Source organism: Heterodontus francisci, chromosome 24 (assembly GCF_036365525.1).
Source record: "Heterodontus francisci isolate sHetFra1 chromosome 24, sHetFra1.hap1, whole genome shotgun sequence".
NCBI classification, from domain to species: domain Eukaryota; kingdom Metazoa; phylum Chordata; class Chondrichthyes; order Heterodontiformes; family Heterodontidae; genus Heterodontus; species Heterodontus francisci.
The window spans coordinates 41,498,516-41,518,554 of NC_090394.1; the positions used below are offsets into that span (position 1 = coordinate 41,498,516).

At 44.6% G+C, this 20,039-nt stretch overlaps 1 protein-coding gene across 4 annotated transcripts in view; it reads left to right on the plus strand.

Annotated features, from left to right (window-relative positions):
- cog7 (component of oligomeric golgi complex 7) overlaps positions 1-8,938 on the plus strand; it is a 58,065-nt gene extending 49,127 nt beyond the window's left edge. For all 4 annotated transcript variants that reach the window (XM_068056045.1, XM_068056047.1, XM_068056046.1 and 1 more), the window contains exons 13-18: positions 1,102-1,288; positions 1,425-1,565; positions 2,009-2,092; positions 4,515-4,629; positions 6,790-6,933; positions 7,817-8,938. In XM_068056045.1, coding sequence (XP_067912146.1) covers positions 1,102-1,288; positions 1,425-1,565; positions 2,009-2,092; positions 4,515-4,629; positions 6,790-6,933; positions 7,817-7,983 — 838 coding nt within the window. In that variant the 3' untranslated portion in view covers positions 7,984-8,938. The remainder of the gene's footprint in view (positions 1-1,101; positions 1,289-1,424; positions 1,566-2,008; positions 2,093-4,514; positions 4,630-6,789; positions 6,934-7,816) is intronic.
- The last annotated feature ends 11,101 nt before the right edge of the window (positions 8,939-20,039 follow it).

The window sequence follows — 20,039 nt, forward strand, 5'->3', positions numbered from 1 at the left end:
AGGCTGGTTACAGCAGGGTAAGGGTGGAAATCTGGTGGGCATGTCAATTTGGGTTATTGGGAAGCAGTGTGCTCGCCAGGAGCCACACGATATTGGGCATGGTGGCTGGTTAGCAGCTCATAATCAAATGCAGCCATTCCAGGATTATGTTTCTTGTCTTTAAGCAATGTTGTAATTTTCATTGTCATTTTCTACCTTCCCCTAAGGCATTGACCCCTTGCAGAGGTATCTTTCCTTGCTGTCTGATCCCCTAGTGACTGTTATTCATGGGTAAAACTTGATAGTGAGTGTTGGCTGCCTGTCTAACTACAGGGCATCACAACAGGATTTGATCCTACCCTGTGTACACTCCCAGCAGAGGCCAATGGATGGCCAGTGTGAGCCTTGGCTGTATTTTTTTTTGCTGATTGTCATATCCCTTTGGCCACTTCAGCTGAGGCCAGCCAATGTTCTGCTTTCCTGATCCTTACCGTAGGGAAGTATTTGAGTCATACAGTCCGCAGTCTGACTGGTATACAAGAAACCAGCTTCTCTGACAAAACATCCTGCACCAAGAATCCTTGGCCATTCACTGCACTGACTGCTTGAGTAATTGAAAAGCCTTCTTAATGCCACTTAGGCTGAGTATCCAAGATTGAGAGTTCCTAATGCAGGCAGTGTCTTCTCTCTGCTCAGTGTGCCCAAAAGCTTCTCCACCCAACCTCAGCACTTCAAGGGCTAACAGTGACTCCACTGATCAGCAACCTTAAGGTAATCACAAGCATTAATTAACTGGGAGGTGGAAAACAAGATCTTCACGTAGAGCTTGGTTAAGATGTGTAATTCTCTTCTCAAAAACCATTTTTGGAGCAAAGTCTGTAAATTCTTCTGAAGGGAATTAGAAGCTTATTTTAAGAAATGGAATATTAAGAGTATGAGGAATGGGATTCAAGCAGGTGAGTGATGCAGAGATAAACACTGGCACAGTCCAGTTGTCTATTTCAGTCCTGTAGCATTCTATGTATGGGGCAGCGACAGAAAGAGAGACACTATTCTCCACTTTTTCAATACCTTGCCAAGTTTAAGCCGGATTGTGACCAGTTTACCAAATCTCCCTTGCAGGATATTATCTACCGCAGGCAAGTATTTGTCTGAGTCATACAGTCCTCACAGTCTGACCAGTATACAAGAAACCAGCTTCTCTGAGAAAAAAACTTGCACCAAGAATCCTTGGCAAGAATATAATTATTTACTGAAGGCAAATCCGAGTGAATATGCCAGTCTGATGGAAATGCTTTACATGCTGAAGGTAAGATTCCATTCTGTACAACAGAGAAGGTGAGAAAACTGGAGGGGGAAAATATGACTGTCTTTCAAAAGGTCGAGTGCACTGGTCCCTTGTGGTTAAGGGTTCATCACTAAAATTCTTCCCTTCTGCTTTGTAGGAAAAGGGAACAGGAAACAATAACTTGCTGTCAGAAGTTCGCACAGCTCTGACCCGACTCAACCAGCAGGCACATCAGCTCGCCTTTGACTCTGTGTTACTCCGCATCAAGCAACAGCTCTCACAGGTGCCCAGGATGGAGGTGAGGTGAAGGTGGGAGCTTGGTTGTTCAGCCCATTAGAGCTTATCCTTCACTCCTAGGCTGTGCAGGATGTGGTGGGGGGGTGGGGGGGGGGATGTGGCTGTGGTTGTAAGGAAGGGGAGGGGGGGAACTGCCGTGGTTGTGGGGGATGGGTAAGTGACCGTGGTTGCTCTGGGTGGGGAGGGGGGATGTGGTCGTGGTTGCTGTGGGTGGGGAGGGGGGATGTGGCGGTGGTTGCTGTGGGTGGGGAGGGGGGGGATGTGGCGGTGGTCATTGGGGGATGGTGGTTGTCAGTAGGGGAAGCGGCTGTGTTGATGAAATAGAAACATAGCATAAGCACAAATATTTCTGTTGGTGCCATAATTATTTTGGTTTGCACCAATGTTCAGTTACTCTGTCACGTTTATATTGACCCTTGTGTTTTTTCCTACACTCCTGAAAAGACCTGGAACACAGGAACAATGGGAGAGACACTAACCGAGGATCTCCCAACATTTAGCCTTGCTCCTCTTGAATACATCAGCAATGTAAGTGTCTTGTTTTCATGAGCGGCTGTTAGAACCAGTTGAGAAGTGGTGAGTTGTCTCCCCTCTCTTTCTGCCTCTCGGTTGATGGCAGCAGGTGTTTTAAAAGAATTTGCTTGTTAATTTAGTCTAACTGTTTAAGTGCTGTGACTGTAAAAGACACACGCACACCAGTTTTCATGTAAGGTTTTAAAGGAAAAGAAAATAGTGTTTATTGCTCTTAATACCCGATAATAAAAATGCTGTAACTCACGCTCACACATGCACCCAAGAAATTGACACACACACAAGTAGGTTACAAGAAGAGAGGGTAGGTTAATTTGTTTGAGTGTCCAAAAGAAAGTCAATTATATACGAGTCCTGTAGGTTGATGTGTTGGATGGTTTCAGGCTGTGATCAGTAATTTTTCCTGGATTCTGCGCAGAGACGATTTATAGTCTTGACGGACGATCTCTGTCTTTTCCTCTGAAATCAGCAGCTGTTTGGTTTATATTGAAGATGCTGCCTACAGTGTTTGGCTGGTCATATACAGGCAGGGCACACGCTTGCAGAACAGCTGGAGAGAGAGAGACCACGAGTTCTCTTGCTGTTATCCACTCATGGTTAGTGTGCAATTCTGACACACTCCGGAGAAGCAGTCTCTTTCTAACTCAAAGGGTTACTTTGCTACTACATGACCTCTATTCACAATCTAGCCAGTTACCAAATATGGTCACAGCAAGCTGGGAAACTCTCATTCCAGATCCATAGTCTAAAGTGATGAGTTTAACTGGTCCGCATCCACCTGAATAAACAGATTATGCCTGAATGTCTGAGTGTAGTTCAGGTAATGGGCCATTCGCACTCGTCGAAGCTGATGGTTCTGGTGGTTCACTTCCGGACAGCCCAGCTCCTTTCTGATAGCTTTGTAATTTGCAAGGTGAAGCCATGTAAATGTTCAGCCATCTTATGAACTGCTGTTTAGGCCACTTAAAAATACTGTTTGTCAGTCTTTTTAAAAATTATTCTGTGGTTTCTGTCCACTCAATAAACATGATTTTTTAACAGCAGCAGTTTTTTTTTTAAACTAGTCTGGTATCTTTTTTTTCTCTAATTTCTTTACTCACTCTGACCAGGTGTGTCTTCGGAGTAAAAAATTATTTATTATTCATCCTCGGAATGTGGGTGCCGCTGGCAAGGCCAGCATTTATTGCCTATGAGAAGTTGGTGGTGAGCCACCTTCTTAAACCGCTGTAGTCCATATGGTGAAGATTCTCCCACAGTGCTATTATGTAGGGACTTCCAGCGTTTTGACCCAGTGACAGGGAAGGAATGGCCAACATATTTCCAAGTCAGGATGATGTGTGAGCCTTAGAGGAGAACTCTGAGGTGATGGTGTTCCCTTGCTCTTGTCGTTCTAAATGGTGGAGGTCGAGGGTTTGGGAAGTGCTGTTGAAGCCTTGGTGAATTGCTGCAGTACATCCTGTGGATAGTACAGTTTGGGAACGAAACTTTGAACAACAGTCCAGCGTGGGTGATCCTCCTGTGAGGGAAGCATCTCCCCTCTGTTTCATGTGACCACACTCTCAGGGCCTCAAATCCAGTGTTCCTGATGTAAGAGAAAGCGTGAAGTAGATACAGTGATATCCAGAGAAGGATCGAGTAGTCCATCCCATTGCTATGTAGTGTTCCCTGACTGCGAATGTGGCTTAGAGGGCCAGTTGTGTAGCTGATTGCTGGATCATTTTTAAAACCATGAAGGAGGGCGATGAAAAGAAAAAGCCGGAATGCAGGAAGTACACATCAGGCCAGCCTGAAAGGGACAAAACAAGTTCATGTTTTAGGTGGAATTGGAGTTCTGATGGAACGGGTTGGGAGGATGTCATATCTGAAATGTTCACCTTTCCCTTTCAGAAGCTGATCAATCTGCTCTGTATTTTCAATGTTAATGTGTTCGAGACTCTAGCACAGACAGGAATTTGTCATGTTAAAGCGACTCCCAATGGCTCTCGAAATAGCTTGGATATTTGTGTGTCTCTTCCACATCACCTTTCTCTATGCAGTTTGACATAGCTACACCCAATAACTATACTTCCTGTGGAAGTATCAGGAGTGGAACTCTTCGCTGATTGCCTCCTCCTTGGCCAGGGGTCCTGAGGCTAACTATCACTCCTGTTGAGTGAGATGGGGACACTCGGCACAGGGTTAGAAACAAGGTTAGGACGTTCTGCTCTGAGTAGCTCTGCTGCTCGCTGGTAGTGCCATTACTCATTGCAGGATGTGCTTGTGTGTATTTAACCCTTGTCCTCGCTCATACTTTGAGATGTGATTTGGCATTTGTCATCTCATTGGAACAGGAATTGGGGGGAGTGAGCATGCAAAGTATATTAGCATCACCAAGGTTCTGCAATTCTCATTGCTTGTCGGTGGGATCTGTTGTTCCCAGATTGGCCAGTACATCATGTCCCTGCCTCTGCACCTGGAACCCTTTGTGACACAGGAGGATCCAGCACTCGAGCTGGCACTGCATTCCGGGAAGCTTCCATACCCTCCAGAGCAAGGTAAGGGGGATAGGAACTTAATACGGGCAGATGGTTGTGCAGGGTGAGTAAATGGGGTCAGGGTGGAGGGAGAGTGGGCTACAGTAGGAGCAGGCAGGCAGGGTGTGTGGGCTGTGGGTGGGAGTGGGGGTGGGCGAGCAGGGTGGTGGTGTTTACTGCAGTGTGAGAGGAGAAAAACTAAATGACAGGAAGTGAAAGTTTAAAAATAGACGAAGTGGAGTTAAGTTTGTCTGGCTGTTGGGTGAATGGGTGCCTGTTAGTGTCTGTTATTGGACCAACTGACTAATCGACAAATGCGTGACTTTGAAGCTTGCTGTTTCTCCGAATGTAATTTTGTTAGCAGCTCAGTTATGGAGGAAAATTATATCAGAATGATACCAGAGCCTGGAGGGTTAAATTATGAGAACAATTTGCCTAAGCATGGCTTTTGTTCCCTTGAGTGTCATAAATGTTAAAAGGGTTTGATAGGTTAGATAAAGATAAACTATTTCCTCTGGTGGGTGAATTTAGAACATTGAAGACATATTCTTAAAATTAGAGCCCGGCTGTTCAGTGAAATCAGGAAGCACGCCTTCAAACAAAGGATAATGAAAATCTGGAACTCTGTCCCACAAAAACCTGTAGATGCTGGGGGCTAATTGATGCTTTCAAGACTGAGATGGATAGATTTCTATTGAGTAACAGACTGTTATCACAACCTTGCTGTTGTATTTGACCCCAAGATGAGCTTCCAACCACGTATCTGCACCATCACTAAGACTGCCTATTTTCACCTCCAAAACATTGCTCAAATCTGTCCGTGTCTCAGCCCTCTGCTGAAACTCTCATCCGTGCCTCTGTTAACTCTAGACTTTATTATCCCAACACTCTCCTGGCTGGCCTCCCATCTTTCCACCTTCCATAAACTTAAGATCATCCAAAACTCTGCTGCCCATATCCTAACTCGCAACAAGTCCCATTTACCCACCACCCTTGTGCTCACTGACTTACAATCTTTCGGGGTTTAGCAATGCCTTGATTTTAAAATTCCCATCCTTGGTTTCAAATCCCTCCATGGCCTTGTCCTGCCCTATCTCTGTAACCTCCTCCAGCCCTACAGTCTTCCGAATCCCAAGAATATCCTGTCGCATTTTTATATGGATTGGGAATAGCAAAGCAGGCTGAGTAGGTTTGAGGGTCTAAATGGCCTGCTCCTGTTCCTAATGCTCCGATGTGAAGCAGCCATGCTCCTGTTTCCATTGAGGAATTTCACCCCAAAAACAGCTTGTACCCTGGCTGCTTGATCACAAGTTAAGTCTTCAACATGTACACAATATCTAGATTAGAGCAGAGGGGATAGGGACGTGAGGATATAGGGTCCACATGAGTAACCTCTCCACAGCATCCCAGTCGAATATTAGGACTGCACACATGAGTACTGCTTGAAAGGTGCCTTAGGAGCTGTTCGGGGCTTAAATTTGATGATAATCCTGACCAGTTAGAACTCCTTAACTGCTGCAAACTTTAAGGCAGTCTTCACCCAATTCCTAATCATTTCGGAGATATAAGAAATGGAAGTCAAGCTGTTGTGGAGAGGTTTGGGTAGATGAGAAAGATGGATTTGAGCAGGGTTGTTTAAGTGGCAAGTCCAAGAGAGTTGGGTCAGGATGGTGGGGCGAGGAGGGGGTCTACAGCAGCCCACAGTCCGAAGCTGAATGTGAGGCTGGAGAATGTTGTAGAACTAGAGTGTAGCTGGGCTTCAGCATGAATTGAGAACCTGGACAAAGTTTTTAAATTGGAAGCATTGCAGAGGGAAGCAGGAGGCCAGTGAGGCGGGGCAGGGAGGCAGTCTAGGTGGGGCAGGGAGCCAGTGTAGACACGTGAGGTGGGCAGGGGGCGCCAGTGAGGCTGGTTGGGTGGGGGAAGCGGGGGAGGTGGGGGGAGCCAATGCGCACTGGTGAGATAGGTGGACGGGGCAGCCAGTGTGCACCAGTGAGATGGGTGGGGGGTCAGTGAGGTGATGGGTTAGTGGGGACTTGGTGCAGAACGATTGTGGGCAGGTACACAAGTTGTAGACATGTTGGAGTTTATGGAGGGTTGTGATGGAAGGTGTGTGGAGTTTCAGTTTGTCTTCACTCACAGATGGGATTTAACACTTGGTGTGCTTGTAATCTCTCCTAGGGGATGAGTTACCAGAGTTGGACAACATGGCTGATTATTGGCTTGGCTCAATTGCTCGGGCAACAATGCATACTTACTGTGAATCCATTCTACAGATCCCAGAGCTCACCCCACACGCAACCAAACAACTCGCCACAGATATTGGTAAGTGTAATGTAAACAGGGAAGAAGCATTTGTGTTTTATTGATTCTCCTATGGTCAGTGGTAGAATCATACAGCACAGGAGGAGGCCCTTTGGTCCAAGCTGTTTGAAAGAGCTATTCAATTAATGCTGCTCCCCCTGCTCGTTCCCATAGCCATGCCAAAGCAAAGATTCCCTGAATTTTTCCTAATCACCAAATATTCCATCAGGCACAATCTTCCTCCTCCTCCCTATATCCTGACTATATTGAGGGATATGCTTGCATCGTGGCTATGTTACTGGTAACCAGAGGCCTGGACGAATGATTCAGAGACATTATTTCAAATCCCACCACAACAACAGGTGTATTTAAATTCCGTTAATTAAATAAAATCTAGAATAAAAAACTAGTAACAGTAATGGTGACTATGAGATGACTAGATTATTGTAAAAACCCATCTGGTTCACTCATGTCCTTCAGGTAGGGAAGTTTGCTGTCGTTGCACAGGTGACTTCAGACCCACAGCAACGTGGTTATTACACTTAACTGCCTTCTAAAATGGCCTAGCGAGCAACTGGTTATATTATCAAGAGCAATTGGGAATGGGTAATAATTGCTGGCCTTACCAGTGATGCCTACATCCTGTGAATGAATTAAAGTAAATTCATTCTTACCCAGGACCTCAGAATTGTTCAGCTGCCCACCTTCTCCCTGACTCCTTTGCACCTACAAGCTTTAAAAACCTTAGGTTAATGTGACTTCCCCTTTAGGTTATATTCTGTCCTCTTTTCAACCTTGATGCTGTTCTGCAAAGGGTGCTATATAAATGGAAGGTGTTGTTTGGTGAGCTTTGCAAGGAAATTTAATCTTTCTAAAAGGAATGTTGCGTTTCTTCTGTCTCCAGATTACCTCAGCAATGTCATGGATGCTCTTGGCTTACAGCCTTCCCGGACTCTGCAACAGATTGTGACTCTCCTGAAAGTAAAGCCTGAAGAGTTCAGGCAAGCAGCGAAGGGACTCCCCCGGAGACTGACCAGCACAATCACAGCCATGAGGAACATCCATTACTGACCAGCAGTCCTGCTCACCCAACAATGGGACACATACACTGTTTATAAACAAAATTTGTTTCATTCTGGTGGTTGAGGGCTACCCTAATTCTAATTGGCTCTTGTACCAAATGATGAGAGTGTTCCATTCTCCTGCTCAGATCTGAGGATGTGTTCTTTTAGAAAGGTTCAAGTGGGAGTCTGCTCATGGTTTTAGGCCCTGAGTATCTGTTCCAGGTTTGGTCTCCAGTCCTGTGCTGAATAAGCTGGAATTGGTGATCAGAATGCTGCAAGTAGCTCAGTATCCCTGGGTTAGGGAGGGAGAAATTGACCAAAACCAACCCCCCCCCCCCCCCCCCCAACTTTGAATATCCAGAGACATCACCCACTCCCCCCACCCTCTCCCAAAGCTGGAAATATATGTGTGTTTGGGGAGGATAAGCCCAGGATTAATGTGATGGCCTGTTGATGCTTTCTGTTCAGCTCACGTAATTGAAAATGACCCATTGGGGTGACCCAGCACCTGGAGTCAAAGCCTCCCAGAGCGGAGGAAGGAAAACTGGCAAGATGGGGAATAACTGAACGTTGAAGGTATGTTCGGGAGAGGATGGTATTTTAGGTGATGCAGTGTGGCTTTATGTTAAGATACTGCCTCACATGGGAGTGCAGCCTCCTCCCAGCCTGAGTCTCACACAGGCTCATCCTACTGCCCCTGCCTCCCTATCGAGGCTGATCTACGTGCCGCATTGACCAAGCAGAAGATTCCACGCCCCAATCAGAACTGTGTGGAGCATGCCTGCATGGTTCTGTCAGCAGTTGAATACAATACTCAAGTGTTAGCCACAAAGTATATCTGGCTGAGGTTTCTATAGGCTGCAAACGGTGGTGGATTGGGGAGTGGAGGCGCTGGGTTTTATTTTAACATCCTGTGTTGGCATCAAGAAAAAAAAGTAAATGGCTACCTTTCGATAAAAGAATCATTTGTTGTAACCTTGTGTTCTTTTGTGCAGTGTGTGGGTGGAATATTCTGTGTTTACAACACCAGCTTGTATTTTAGGACACTCTGTGACCAGTGCCCCTTCAGCAGAGAGGAGCCACAAGGTTGATCCCTGAGTTGGTTGGAAAAGCTTTGGAATTTCTGCCTTGGATGGAAGTGATTGAAAGGGCAACTTGCAGAGGGGTGTAAACCGTATAGGACCAGGAAATGTGGGACACTTCAAATTGAAGTGTGATGTGAGGGTGGGGCGTTCAAACTGGATGAATGTAAATTCAGAACCAGTAGGTTGGGTGTTTGTGGGTGAGAGAGAGAGAGTTGGGTATGTGCATGTGTGCATGCAGTGATTCCCACACTGGGTGCTAATGCCAGGGGATGCATGGTAAGAAACTGGAAAGGGAATCTTGTGATCTGTTGAAGTATGTCAGAGCTGAGGAATGTGATTGCCTTTGTCACCCAGTGTTGGCAGCTTGTGCTGTGAGCAGATGTGGGATCATGTCCTGGTTCCTCAAATTGTGAATTTATGGTCTCTACTCCTACAGTGGTTGGGCTGAGAAGGTCAGGCACTGATGGAAAGACATCCCAAAACACTTTACAGTTAATGAATTAAATGTCAGTTGCGGCTCAGTGGGCAGCACTCTAACCTCTGAGTCAAGGTTGTGGGTACAAATTCCATTCTAGAGACTTGAGCATATAGTCCAGGCTGACACACTCAATTTAGTACTGAGGGGAGTGCTGCATTGTCAGAGATGCTATCTTTAGAATGAGATGTTAAACCAAGTCTGCCCCTTCAGGTGGTTGTAAAAGTTCCCATCACACTATTTGAAGAAGAACGGGTCAGTTATCCCTTGTGTCCTGGCCAATATTAATAAAAAAAAATATCTGGTCATTGACATATTGCTGATAGTGGGAGCTTGCTGTGTGCAGATTGACTACTGTGTTTCTTACATTACAGTACACTTTCATTGGCTGTAAAGCTCTTGGGAACATGCTGAGATCAGGAAAGGTGCAATATAAATGTAAGTTCTTTCTCTCTCCCATATTGTGGGTCACCAGCACCTTCCAATCCTGCAACCTCTTCCACCTAGAAGGCCAAGGGCAGCAGATGCATGGAAACATCACCACCTGCAAGTTCCCCTCCAAGCCACACACCATCCTGACTTGGAACTATTTCGCCGTTCCTTCACTGTCGCTGGGTCAAAATCCTGGAACTCCCTTCCTTAACAGCATTGTTGGTGTACCTGCACCCCAAGAACTGCAGAGGTTAAAGAAGGCAGCTCACCACCACCTTCTCAAGGGCATTTAGGGATGGACAATAAATGCTGGCCTAACCAGCGACACCCACATCCCACGAATGAATAAAAAACTGCACGAGTGTATATTATATCATTATCCCCTCTGCGTATTCTCGCATCTTGCTGCTCACATGCCTTTCAACCAACCAATTCTGACACTTCATTTCTTAAACCTTAACTTGTGTTTATGATTTATCCCTCTCTCAGCTCAGTATCAGTGTCGCCACAGATCATTTAAGAAATTTGTTTCTTGCAAAGTATCTCTCTTCCCCCTCTGTATCTGTTCCAATGACTGAATTTTAAAAAGCTGATGGTTTATAAACTCTTTCCAGATGGCAGATCTCTGGCTGCCTTGATTATTAAATTGATTAAAATTCTTCAGAAATAAAAATAATGATGCTGTGGTTCCCCTTGTGCTTCAGATATCCTATTAGAAGGTTTTGTCAATATAACTGACTCCTGATTTCAACGCCTGCTCCCAGCTACTGACGCAAAAGTATGAGAGAAAGCTCGTTTGACAATTATCATTTCTAACTTATAGCCTCCAAGCTCTGTGTATGTGCCTGGCTCTCGCATACCCTCACTGTCTTTTTTTTGCAAACTTATTCTTCCTTGCTTACTCTTTCTCCTGCACTATACTTCTCTCATGCTCATTCATAGTGTCCCTCATTTATTCACACTCTGCCTCACTCTGAAACACTCTGACAAGCATACTTTGTTTCCCTAACTCTCTCATTCTCTCTCCCTCTCCCTTATACACCTTCACTCTCTTACTGACACTCCCAGCTGCTCAAGAGCTGAGCGTGACTCAGTTGGTAGTACTCTAGCCTCTGAGTCACACGGTTCAGGTTCAAATCCCACTTCAGGGCTTGAGCACAAAATCAAGGCTAACAGTGCAGTACTGAGAGAGTGATGCACTGTCGAGGGTGCTCTTTCAGATGAGGCATTAAACTGAAGCCCCATCTTCCTGTTCAGGTAGATGTAGGAGATCCCATGGCACTATTTCAAAGAGCAGGGGTGTTATCTCCGCTGTCCTGGCCAATATTTATCACTCAATCAACATTACAAAAACAGATTATCCTATCGTCGTCACATTGCTGTTTGTGGGAGTTTGCTGTGCACAAATTGGCTGCCGCATTTCCTACAATGTGGACCCATTACAGGCAGAGACAGGAGAATTTCTAATAGGGAATAAGGGAATGTCAGAGAAACTAAACAAATACTTTGTGTCTGTCTTCATGGAGGAAAATACAAAAAACCTCCCAGAAATGCGAAAGAACCAAGGGAGAGGTGGCTGTAGAGATAATGGATGTGTTGGTAATCATCTTCCAAAATTCTATAGATTCTGAAATGGTTCCTGAAGATTGTAAGGTACAATGTAACCTCACTATTTCAGAAAGGAGGAAGAGAGAACTACAGACCTGTTAGACTGATATCATTAGTAGGAAAATGCTAGCATCTATTATAAAGGAAGTTATAACTGGACACTTAGAGAATAATGGTAGGATTGGGCAGAGTCAACGTGGATTTGTGAAAGGGAAATCATGTTTGACAAACCTGTTGGAGCTTTTTGAGGATGTAACTAGAGTATAGATAAGGGGGAAACAGTGGATGTGGTGTATTTAGATTTTCAGAAGGCTTTCGATAAAGTCCCCACAGGAGGTTAGTAAGCAAAATTAGAGCGCATGGGATGGAGGGGTAATATACTGGCATGGATTGAGAATTAGTGAACAGAGAGTAGGAATAAACGGTTATTCTCAGGTTGGCAGGCTGTGATTAGTGGGGTACCACAAGGATCAGTGATGGGTGCACAGCTAATAACAATCTATATCAAGGCGGAGGCAGTGGCGTAGTGGTAATGTAAGACAGAGGCCCAGGCTAATGCTCTGGGGACATGGTTTTGAATCCCACTGCGGCAGCTGGTGAAATTCAATGAATAAAAATCTGGAATTAAAATCTAGCCTAATGGTGACCATGAAACCATTGTTGATTGTTGTAAAAACCCATCTGGTTCATTAATGCCCATAGGGGAAGGAAATCTGCCATCCTTACCTGGTCTGGCCTACATGTGACTCCAGACCCACAGCAATGTGGCTGACTCTTAATTGCCCTTTAAAATGGCCTAGCAAGCCACTCAGTTATATCAAACTGCTACAAGGTGTAAGAAAAGGAAACCGGATGGACCACCTGGCATTGACCTATGCATGGGAACACCACCACCTGAAAGTTCCCGTCCAAGCCAGACACCATCCTGATTTGATACTATATTACCGTTCCTTCACTGTCACTGGGTCAAAATTCTGGAATTCCCTTCCTAACAGCACTGTACCTACACCCCAAGGACTACAGTGGTTCAAGGAGGCAGCTCACCACCATCTTTTCAAGTGCAATTAGGGATGGGCAATAAATGCTGGCCTAGCCAGTCTGTGCCCACATCCCACAAACAAATAAAAAAAGTATTTGGATGTGGGGACCAAATGTAATATTTCCAAGTTTGATGATGATGCAAAACTAGGAATGCGAGTTGCGAGGAGAATGCAAAGAGGATTCAAGGGGATACAGACAGGCTAATCGAATGGGCGGATGGAATATAATGTGGAAAAATGTAAAGTTATCCACTTTGGTAGGAAAAACAGAAATGTAGAGTATTTCTTAAATGGTAAGAGATTGGGAAGTGTTGATGTCCAAAGGGACCTGGGTATCCTTGTTCATACGTCACTGAATGCTAGCATGCAAACAATTAGGAAGGCAAATGGTATGTTGGCCTTTATTGCAAGAGGATTTGAGTACAGGAGTAAAGATGGCTTGCTGCAATTGTATTGTTTTGCTGAGACCGCACCTGGAGTATTATGTAGTTTTGGTCTCCTTACCTAAGGAAGGATATACTTGCCATAGAGGGAGTGCAGCGATGGTTCACCAGACTGATTCCTGGGATGGCAGGATTGGGCTATAAGGAGAGATTGAGGAGACTGGGCCTGTATTCTCTAGAGTTTAGAAGAATGAGAGATGATCTCATTGAAGCTTACAAAATGCTTATAGGGCTTGATAGGGTTGATGCAGGAAGGATGCTTCCCCTGGCTGGGTGACGGGGCGGGGGAGGAATCTAGGACCAGGGGACACAGTCTCAGAATAGGATGTGGGCCATTTAGGACTTAGATGAGGAGCACATTTCTTCACTCAGAGGGTGGTGAATCTTTGGAATTCTCTACCCCAGAGGGCTGTGGAGGCTCAGTCATTGAGTATGTTCAAGACAAAGATGGATATATTTCTAGCTATTAAAGATAGCAAGGGGACTGTGTGGGGAAAATGGTGTTGAGGTAGAAGATCAGCCATGATCTAGTTGAATGGCCTACTCCTCCTATTTCCTATGTTCCTACTAGTGACTACACTTCAAAGGTACTTAATTGACTGTAAAACGCTTTGAGATGTCCAGTGTTTGTGAAAAGTTGTATTTAAATGCAAGTCTGTCTTCCTTGCATTCTTTTCAGCTCTAGGTCTGTACCTGCCCTGGGTGTGTTTAAAGGGACTGTGTAGAGGGAGCTGGTGTTAGCCAGCCAATGCAAGAGCCAAAGACTGTACCTCTATTTTCTACTGACAGCACTTTTTTTTAACCTTCACCAAATTTTCTTTCCCACTCTATCATGAAGGTGTTGCCTCCTTGCTGGTGTGTGCTCCAATACTAGGTTCATGCCTGATTCTGGGCAGCATATTAGAAGGCTATGCAGCTGCGTGGGGAATCGCACCAGTGTCTGATCCTGTCTTCAGCCAACATCCTTACATATAGATATTCCAACAGTGGTTGCTAGAACCTGACTGATTCTCCATTCCGTCCATGTTTACCGTTTGAACCAAGGCATTGACCAGCTAACTCAGGTTAGGACAGCCGACCAGATCTGGAGCTGTCCTGGTTTGTATGCTGCTGCTACAGCTTATTGAGCAAAACGCGAAGCATTCTTGCTCTTAATAACTGAATTATTAATTGCTTTTCGCCCAATTACACATTTTGCCGCTGTCCAACATAGAATCGTACAACACAGAAATAGGTCATTTACCTGTGCAAGCTCTTTGAAAGAACCATCTGTTTAGTCCCACTCCGCTGTTCTTTTCCCCTAGCCCTGCAAATCGTTTCTTTTTAAGTATTGATCCATTTGTCTTTTGAATGTTACTATTGAATCTTCTTCCACAGCCCTGTCAGGCCATGCTTTCCAGATCATAACCACTCACTGCGTAAAGAAGAAACTGCTCATCTCCACCCCTGCCCCCTCCCCTCAGGCTCTTTTGCCAATTATCTTAAATCTTTGTCCTCTGGATCACTGACCCTCCTGCCAGTGGAAAAAATTGTCAACACATTGTACAGCCTGATTTCCTCTTTCAAACCCAACTTAATTGCAAGCAGGTCTTCAGAGCAGTGCACAGTATTCCAGCCATGCAGGCAGTTTCATGTAAAACTGTTTCTTTGAAAGGCCGATAAGCAATCTCAGACATAATTGACTGGAAGGGCATTCTACACAGATTGATAATTACACCTTTCTTCCTCTTGCATAGCTCCCCTTTCAGTTCACAGACGCAGAATTGACTCACACCTGTTGCAAAGGCTTTGTGTCTGAGTCCTGGCCAGTTAGATCCTGGTTAAACCTGTACTCAGTCAGCCTTTAGTGCCATTTAGTTACTGTAGACTGTGTGTGTATTTGTTGTTGGTGATGTTCCGTCTGCCTGAGGGTGGAAGGGATAGATTTTCTTAATCAAGGCATTTCTTTCAGGTTGAACAATTGCGAGAGAAACTGTCAGCAGTGAAAGGACAGGCAGATGCCTCACCTGAAATATGAAGAAACAGGAAGTCCCCCAGTAGAGTTCCAATTCAGTTTCAACTGTACCCAGCATGGCTCCATTTGAACAGCTCGTGCCACTACAGGAGCAATGGGTCAAATTACTACCTCCTGTGCTGCAAAACCTTTAATTATTCTTAATTCATTCTCAGGATGTGGTATCTCTGGCAAGGCTGGCATTTATTGCCCATCCCGAATTGGCCTGAGAAGCTAATTTGATGCAACTAAGGTGCCTCTTTATTCTGTATCTAACCATGCTGCACCTCCCTTGGGAGTGTTTGATGGGTCAGTGTAAAGGGATCTTTACTTTGTATCTAACTTGCACCTAATTTGGAAAGTTCGATGGTTTCACGGTGTGTGCAAAGTGAGTAATTGTCCCATTTCCCAGCAGCGATTTCCTTCATCTTTACATTTAGATCATTGTGTTTAAGTTAAGGGAAATGATTTTATTCTGAGTTTCTAGGATGTATGAGTTAATGTTACTTGCTCCCCTGTCCTCATACCAAGTAAGGTCATGTGTCATTAATACCCTAGTGCCCTGTCCCTGGTTAGAAGCATTCACAATTCAATGTCATGCTGCAATGTAATGGCATTCTGTAGTTTTCCACAAATATCAAGAAAAAATCTGATGAATTATTGATTGTCTTGTTTCCATTCCAGGAAGGTGGGAGGGGAAGGGGATGGGAGGTAGGTTGGAGACTTGATGGGGGATGGTGGGGGGGGGGGGGGGGGGGGAGCGGTGCGGTGGGGAACAGGTTTCTGGTCTAAGTTAGGTCCTGTCACAACCTGACTCTGGTTCCTCCCCAACCTTAAAGTGGAACAGATTTTATTCAACGCATTCCCAGTTTTCCCCCTTGTCTCCTGAAGGTGTAGACCCTTGATCAGGTGCAAATTCTATAGAATACCATCCATTAGTTTGCTGATGTATCCATTATATATTGGCCTAGACTTTGTATTATGTAATGAAGCCGGGCTAATCAGTAATGTTATAGTAAAAGATCGACTGGAAATAGTGATCATAATACCATTGAATTCCATGTTAAGTTTGAACGTGACATGCTCCAAACACAAATAAGAATCTTAAGCTTAAACAAAGACAATTGCATAGGTATAAGGGGAGAACTGGCTAAGTTTAATTGGGTATGGCGGTAAATGAACAGTGGGAAACATTTAAAGAAACCATTCAAAATTTTCTACAAAAATACATTCCATTGAAAAACAAAAACTCAGCAAGAAAGATCAATCCGTGGCTCACCCAGGAAGATTAGGATAGTATTAGATTAAAAGAAGAGGCTCACAATGTTGCAAAAACAGTAGCAAGTCTGAGGATTGGGAGTGTTTTAGGAACCAGCAAAGGACCACCCAAAAGTTGGTAAAAAGGGAAAAAATAGAATATGAGTAAACTAGCCAGAAATATAAAAAGCATATTCTAAGAGCTTTTACAAGTATATAAAAAGAGAAGCTAAAGTAAACGTTGGTCCCTTAGAAGCAGAGACAGGAGAAATTATCATGTGGAATAAGGAAATGGCAGATGCATTGAACAAATATTTTGTGTCTGTCTTCACAGTAGAAGACATAAATTTCATACCAGAAATAGACGGTAGCCTTGGGACTAAAAAGAGTGAAGAAATGAATATCAGCAGAGAAAAGGTATTGGAGAAACTTAAGGGACTAAAATCTGACAAATCCCCAGGGCCTGATGGCCTACATCCCAGGGTGCTAAAAGAGATAGCTGCAGAGATATTAGATGCGCTAGCTATGATTTTCCAGAATTCCTTAGATTCGGGAATGGTCCCATCCGATTGGAAGTTGGCAAATGTTACACTGCTTTTCAAAAAAGGGAGAGAGAAAACAGTGGAACTACAGGCCAGTTAGCCTAACATCAGTCGTAGGGAAAATGCTGGAACCTATTATTAAGGGAGTCTTAACAATGCACTTATAGAGTCATAGAGTTATACAGGACAGAAACAGGCCCTTCGGCCCAACGCGTCTCCGCCGACTATCAAGCACCCATCCAATCTAATCCCATTTTCCCGCACTTGGCCCGTAGCCTTGTATGCTATGGCATTTCAAGTGCTCATCTAAATACTTCTTAAATGTTGTGAGGGTTTCTGCCTCTACCACCCCTTCAGGCAGTGTGTTCCAGATTCCAACCACCCTCTGAGTGAAAAAGTTTTTCCTCAAATCCCCTCTAAACCTCCTGCTCCTTACCTTAAATCTATGTCTCCTGGTTATTGACCCCTCCGCTAAGGGAAAAATTTTCTTCCTATCTATCCTATCAATGCCCCTCATAATTTTGTATACCTCAATCAGGTCCCCCCCCTCAGCCTTCTCTGCTCCAAAGAAAACAATCCTAGCCTATCTAGTCTCTCTTCATAGCTGAAATGCTCCAGCCCAGGCAACATCCTGGTGAATCTCCTCTGCACCCTCTCCAGCGCAATCACATCCTTCCTATAATGTGGTGACCAGAACTGTACACAGTACTCCAGCTGTGGCCGAACTAGCATTTTATACAGTTCCATCATACTCTCCCTGCTCTTATACTCTATGCCTTGGTTAATAAAGGCAAATATTCTATGCTTTCCTAACCACCTTATCTACTTGTGCTGCTGCCTTCAGTGATCTATAGACAAGTACACCAAGGTCCCTCTGACCCTCTGTACTTCCTAGGGTCCTACCATCCATTGTATATTCCCTTGCCTTGTTAGTCCTCCCAAAATGCATCACCTCACACTTCTCAGGATTAAATTCTATCTGCCACTGCTCCATCCATCTTACAAGCCCATCGATATCGTCCTGTAATTGAAGGCTTTCCTCCTCACTATTTATGACACCACCAATTTTCGTGTCATCTGCGAACTTACTGATCATACCTCCTAAATTCCCATCTAAATCATTAATGTACACTACAAACCGTAAGGGTCCTAGTACCGATCCCTGTGGTACACCACTGGTCACAGGCCTTCATTCACAAAAACAACCCTCGACCATCACCCTCTGCCTCCTTCCACGAAGCCAATTTTGGATCCAATTTGCCAAATTGCCCTGGATCCCATGGGCTCGTACCTCCTTAACCAATCTCCCATGCGGGACCTTATCAAAAGCCTTACTGAAGTCCATGTGGACTACTTCAACTGCTTTACCCTCATCTACACATCTAGTCACCTCCTCGAAAAAGTCAATCAAGTTTGTTAGACACGATCTCCCCTGACAAAGCCATGCTGACTATCCCTGATCAATCCCTGCCTCTCCAAGTGGAGATTAATCCTGTCCCTCAGAATTTTTTCCAATAGTTTCCCTACCACTGACGTTAGACTCACTGGCCTATAATTACCTGGTTTATTCCTGCTACCCTTCTTGAATAATGGTACCACATTCGCTGTCTTCCAGTCCTCTGGTACCTCTCCTGTGACCAGCGAGGCTTTGAAAATTTGTGTCAGAGCCCCTGCTATCTCCTCTCTTGCCTCAGATAGCAGCCTGGGATACATCTCATCTGGGTCTGGGGATTTATCCACTTTTAAGCCCACTAAAACAGTTAATACTTCCTCCCTTTCAATGCTAATTTCTTCAAGTATATCACAATCCCCCTCCCTGATCTCTACACCTACATCGTCCTTCTCCATAGTGAACACAGATGAAAAGTAATCATTTAAAACCTCACCTATGTCCTCCGGCTTCACACACAGATTGCCACTTTGGTCCTTAATGGGCCCTACTCTTTCCCTGGTTATCCTCTTGCCTTTAATATACTTATAAAACACCTTGGGATTTTCCTTTATCTTGTCTGCCAGTGTTTTTTCATGCCCCCTCTTCACTCTCCTAATTACCTTTTTAAGTACTCCCCTACACTTTCTATACTCCTCTCGGACCTCTGCTGTTTTCAGCGCTCTGAATCTGCCATAAGCTCTTTTTTCCTTATCCAATCCTCTATATCCCTTGACATCCAGGGTTCCCTGGACTTGTTAGTCTTACCCTTCACCTTTACAGGAACATGTTGGACCTGAACTCTCACTATTTCCTTTCTGAATGACTCCCACTGGTCTGATGTAGACTTTCCTACAAGAAGCTGCTCCCAGTCCACTTTGGCCAGATCCTGTTTTATTATATTGAAGTCTGCCTTCCCCCAGTTCAGTACTTTTATTTCCAGTCCATTTTTGCCCTTTTCCATAGCTACCTTAAATCTTACAGAGTTATGGTCACCATCCTTGAAATGCTGCCCCACTGACACTTCTACCACTTGTCCGGCTTCATTCCCTAGGATTATGTCCAGTACTGCCCCTCCTCTTGTAGGACTCTCTATGTGCTGGCTCAAAAAGCTCTCCTGAATGCACTTTAAGAATTCTGCCCCCTCTAAGCCTTTTGCACTAATACTATCCCCTCTAATATAGGGGAAGTTGAAATCCCCTACTATTATTACCCTATTATTTTTACACCTCTCTGAGATTGCCTACATATCTGCTCCTCTATCTCTCCCTGACTGTTTGGAAATCTGTAGTACACTCCCAGCCATGTGATTTCCCCTTTTTGTTTTTAAGTTCTACCCATATGGCCTCATTTGAGGAACCTTCTAAGATATCATCCCTCCTTACTGCAGTAATTGACTCCTTGATCAACAGTGCATTGCCACCTCCTCTTTTACACCCTCCCCTATCACGCCTGAAGATTTTATACCCTAGGATATTGAGCTGCCAGTCCTGCCCTTCCCTCAACCATGTCTCTGTGATAGCAATAATATCATATTCCTATGTGTTAATCAACGCCCTCAATTCATCTGCCTTACTAGTAAGACTCCTTGCGTTAAAATAGATGCAATCCAGCCTTGCATTATTCGCTTGTGCCTTAACAGGTCTATATTTGTTCTGCCTTCCAGACTGACTTAGTTTCTCTTCTATATTTGATTGTGCATCACCCCTTACTGTACCTGCACTCTGTATCCCATCCCCCTGCCAAATTAGTTTAAACC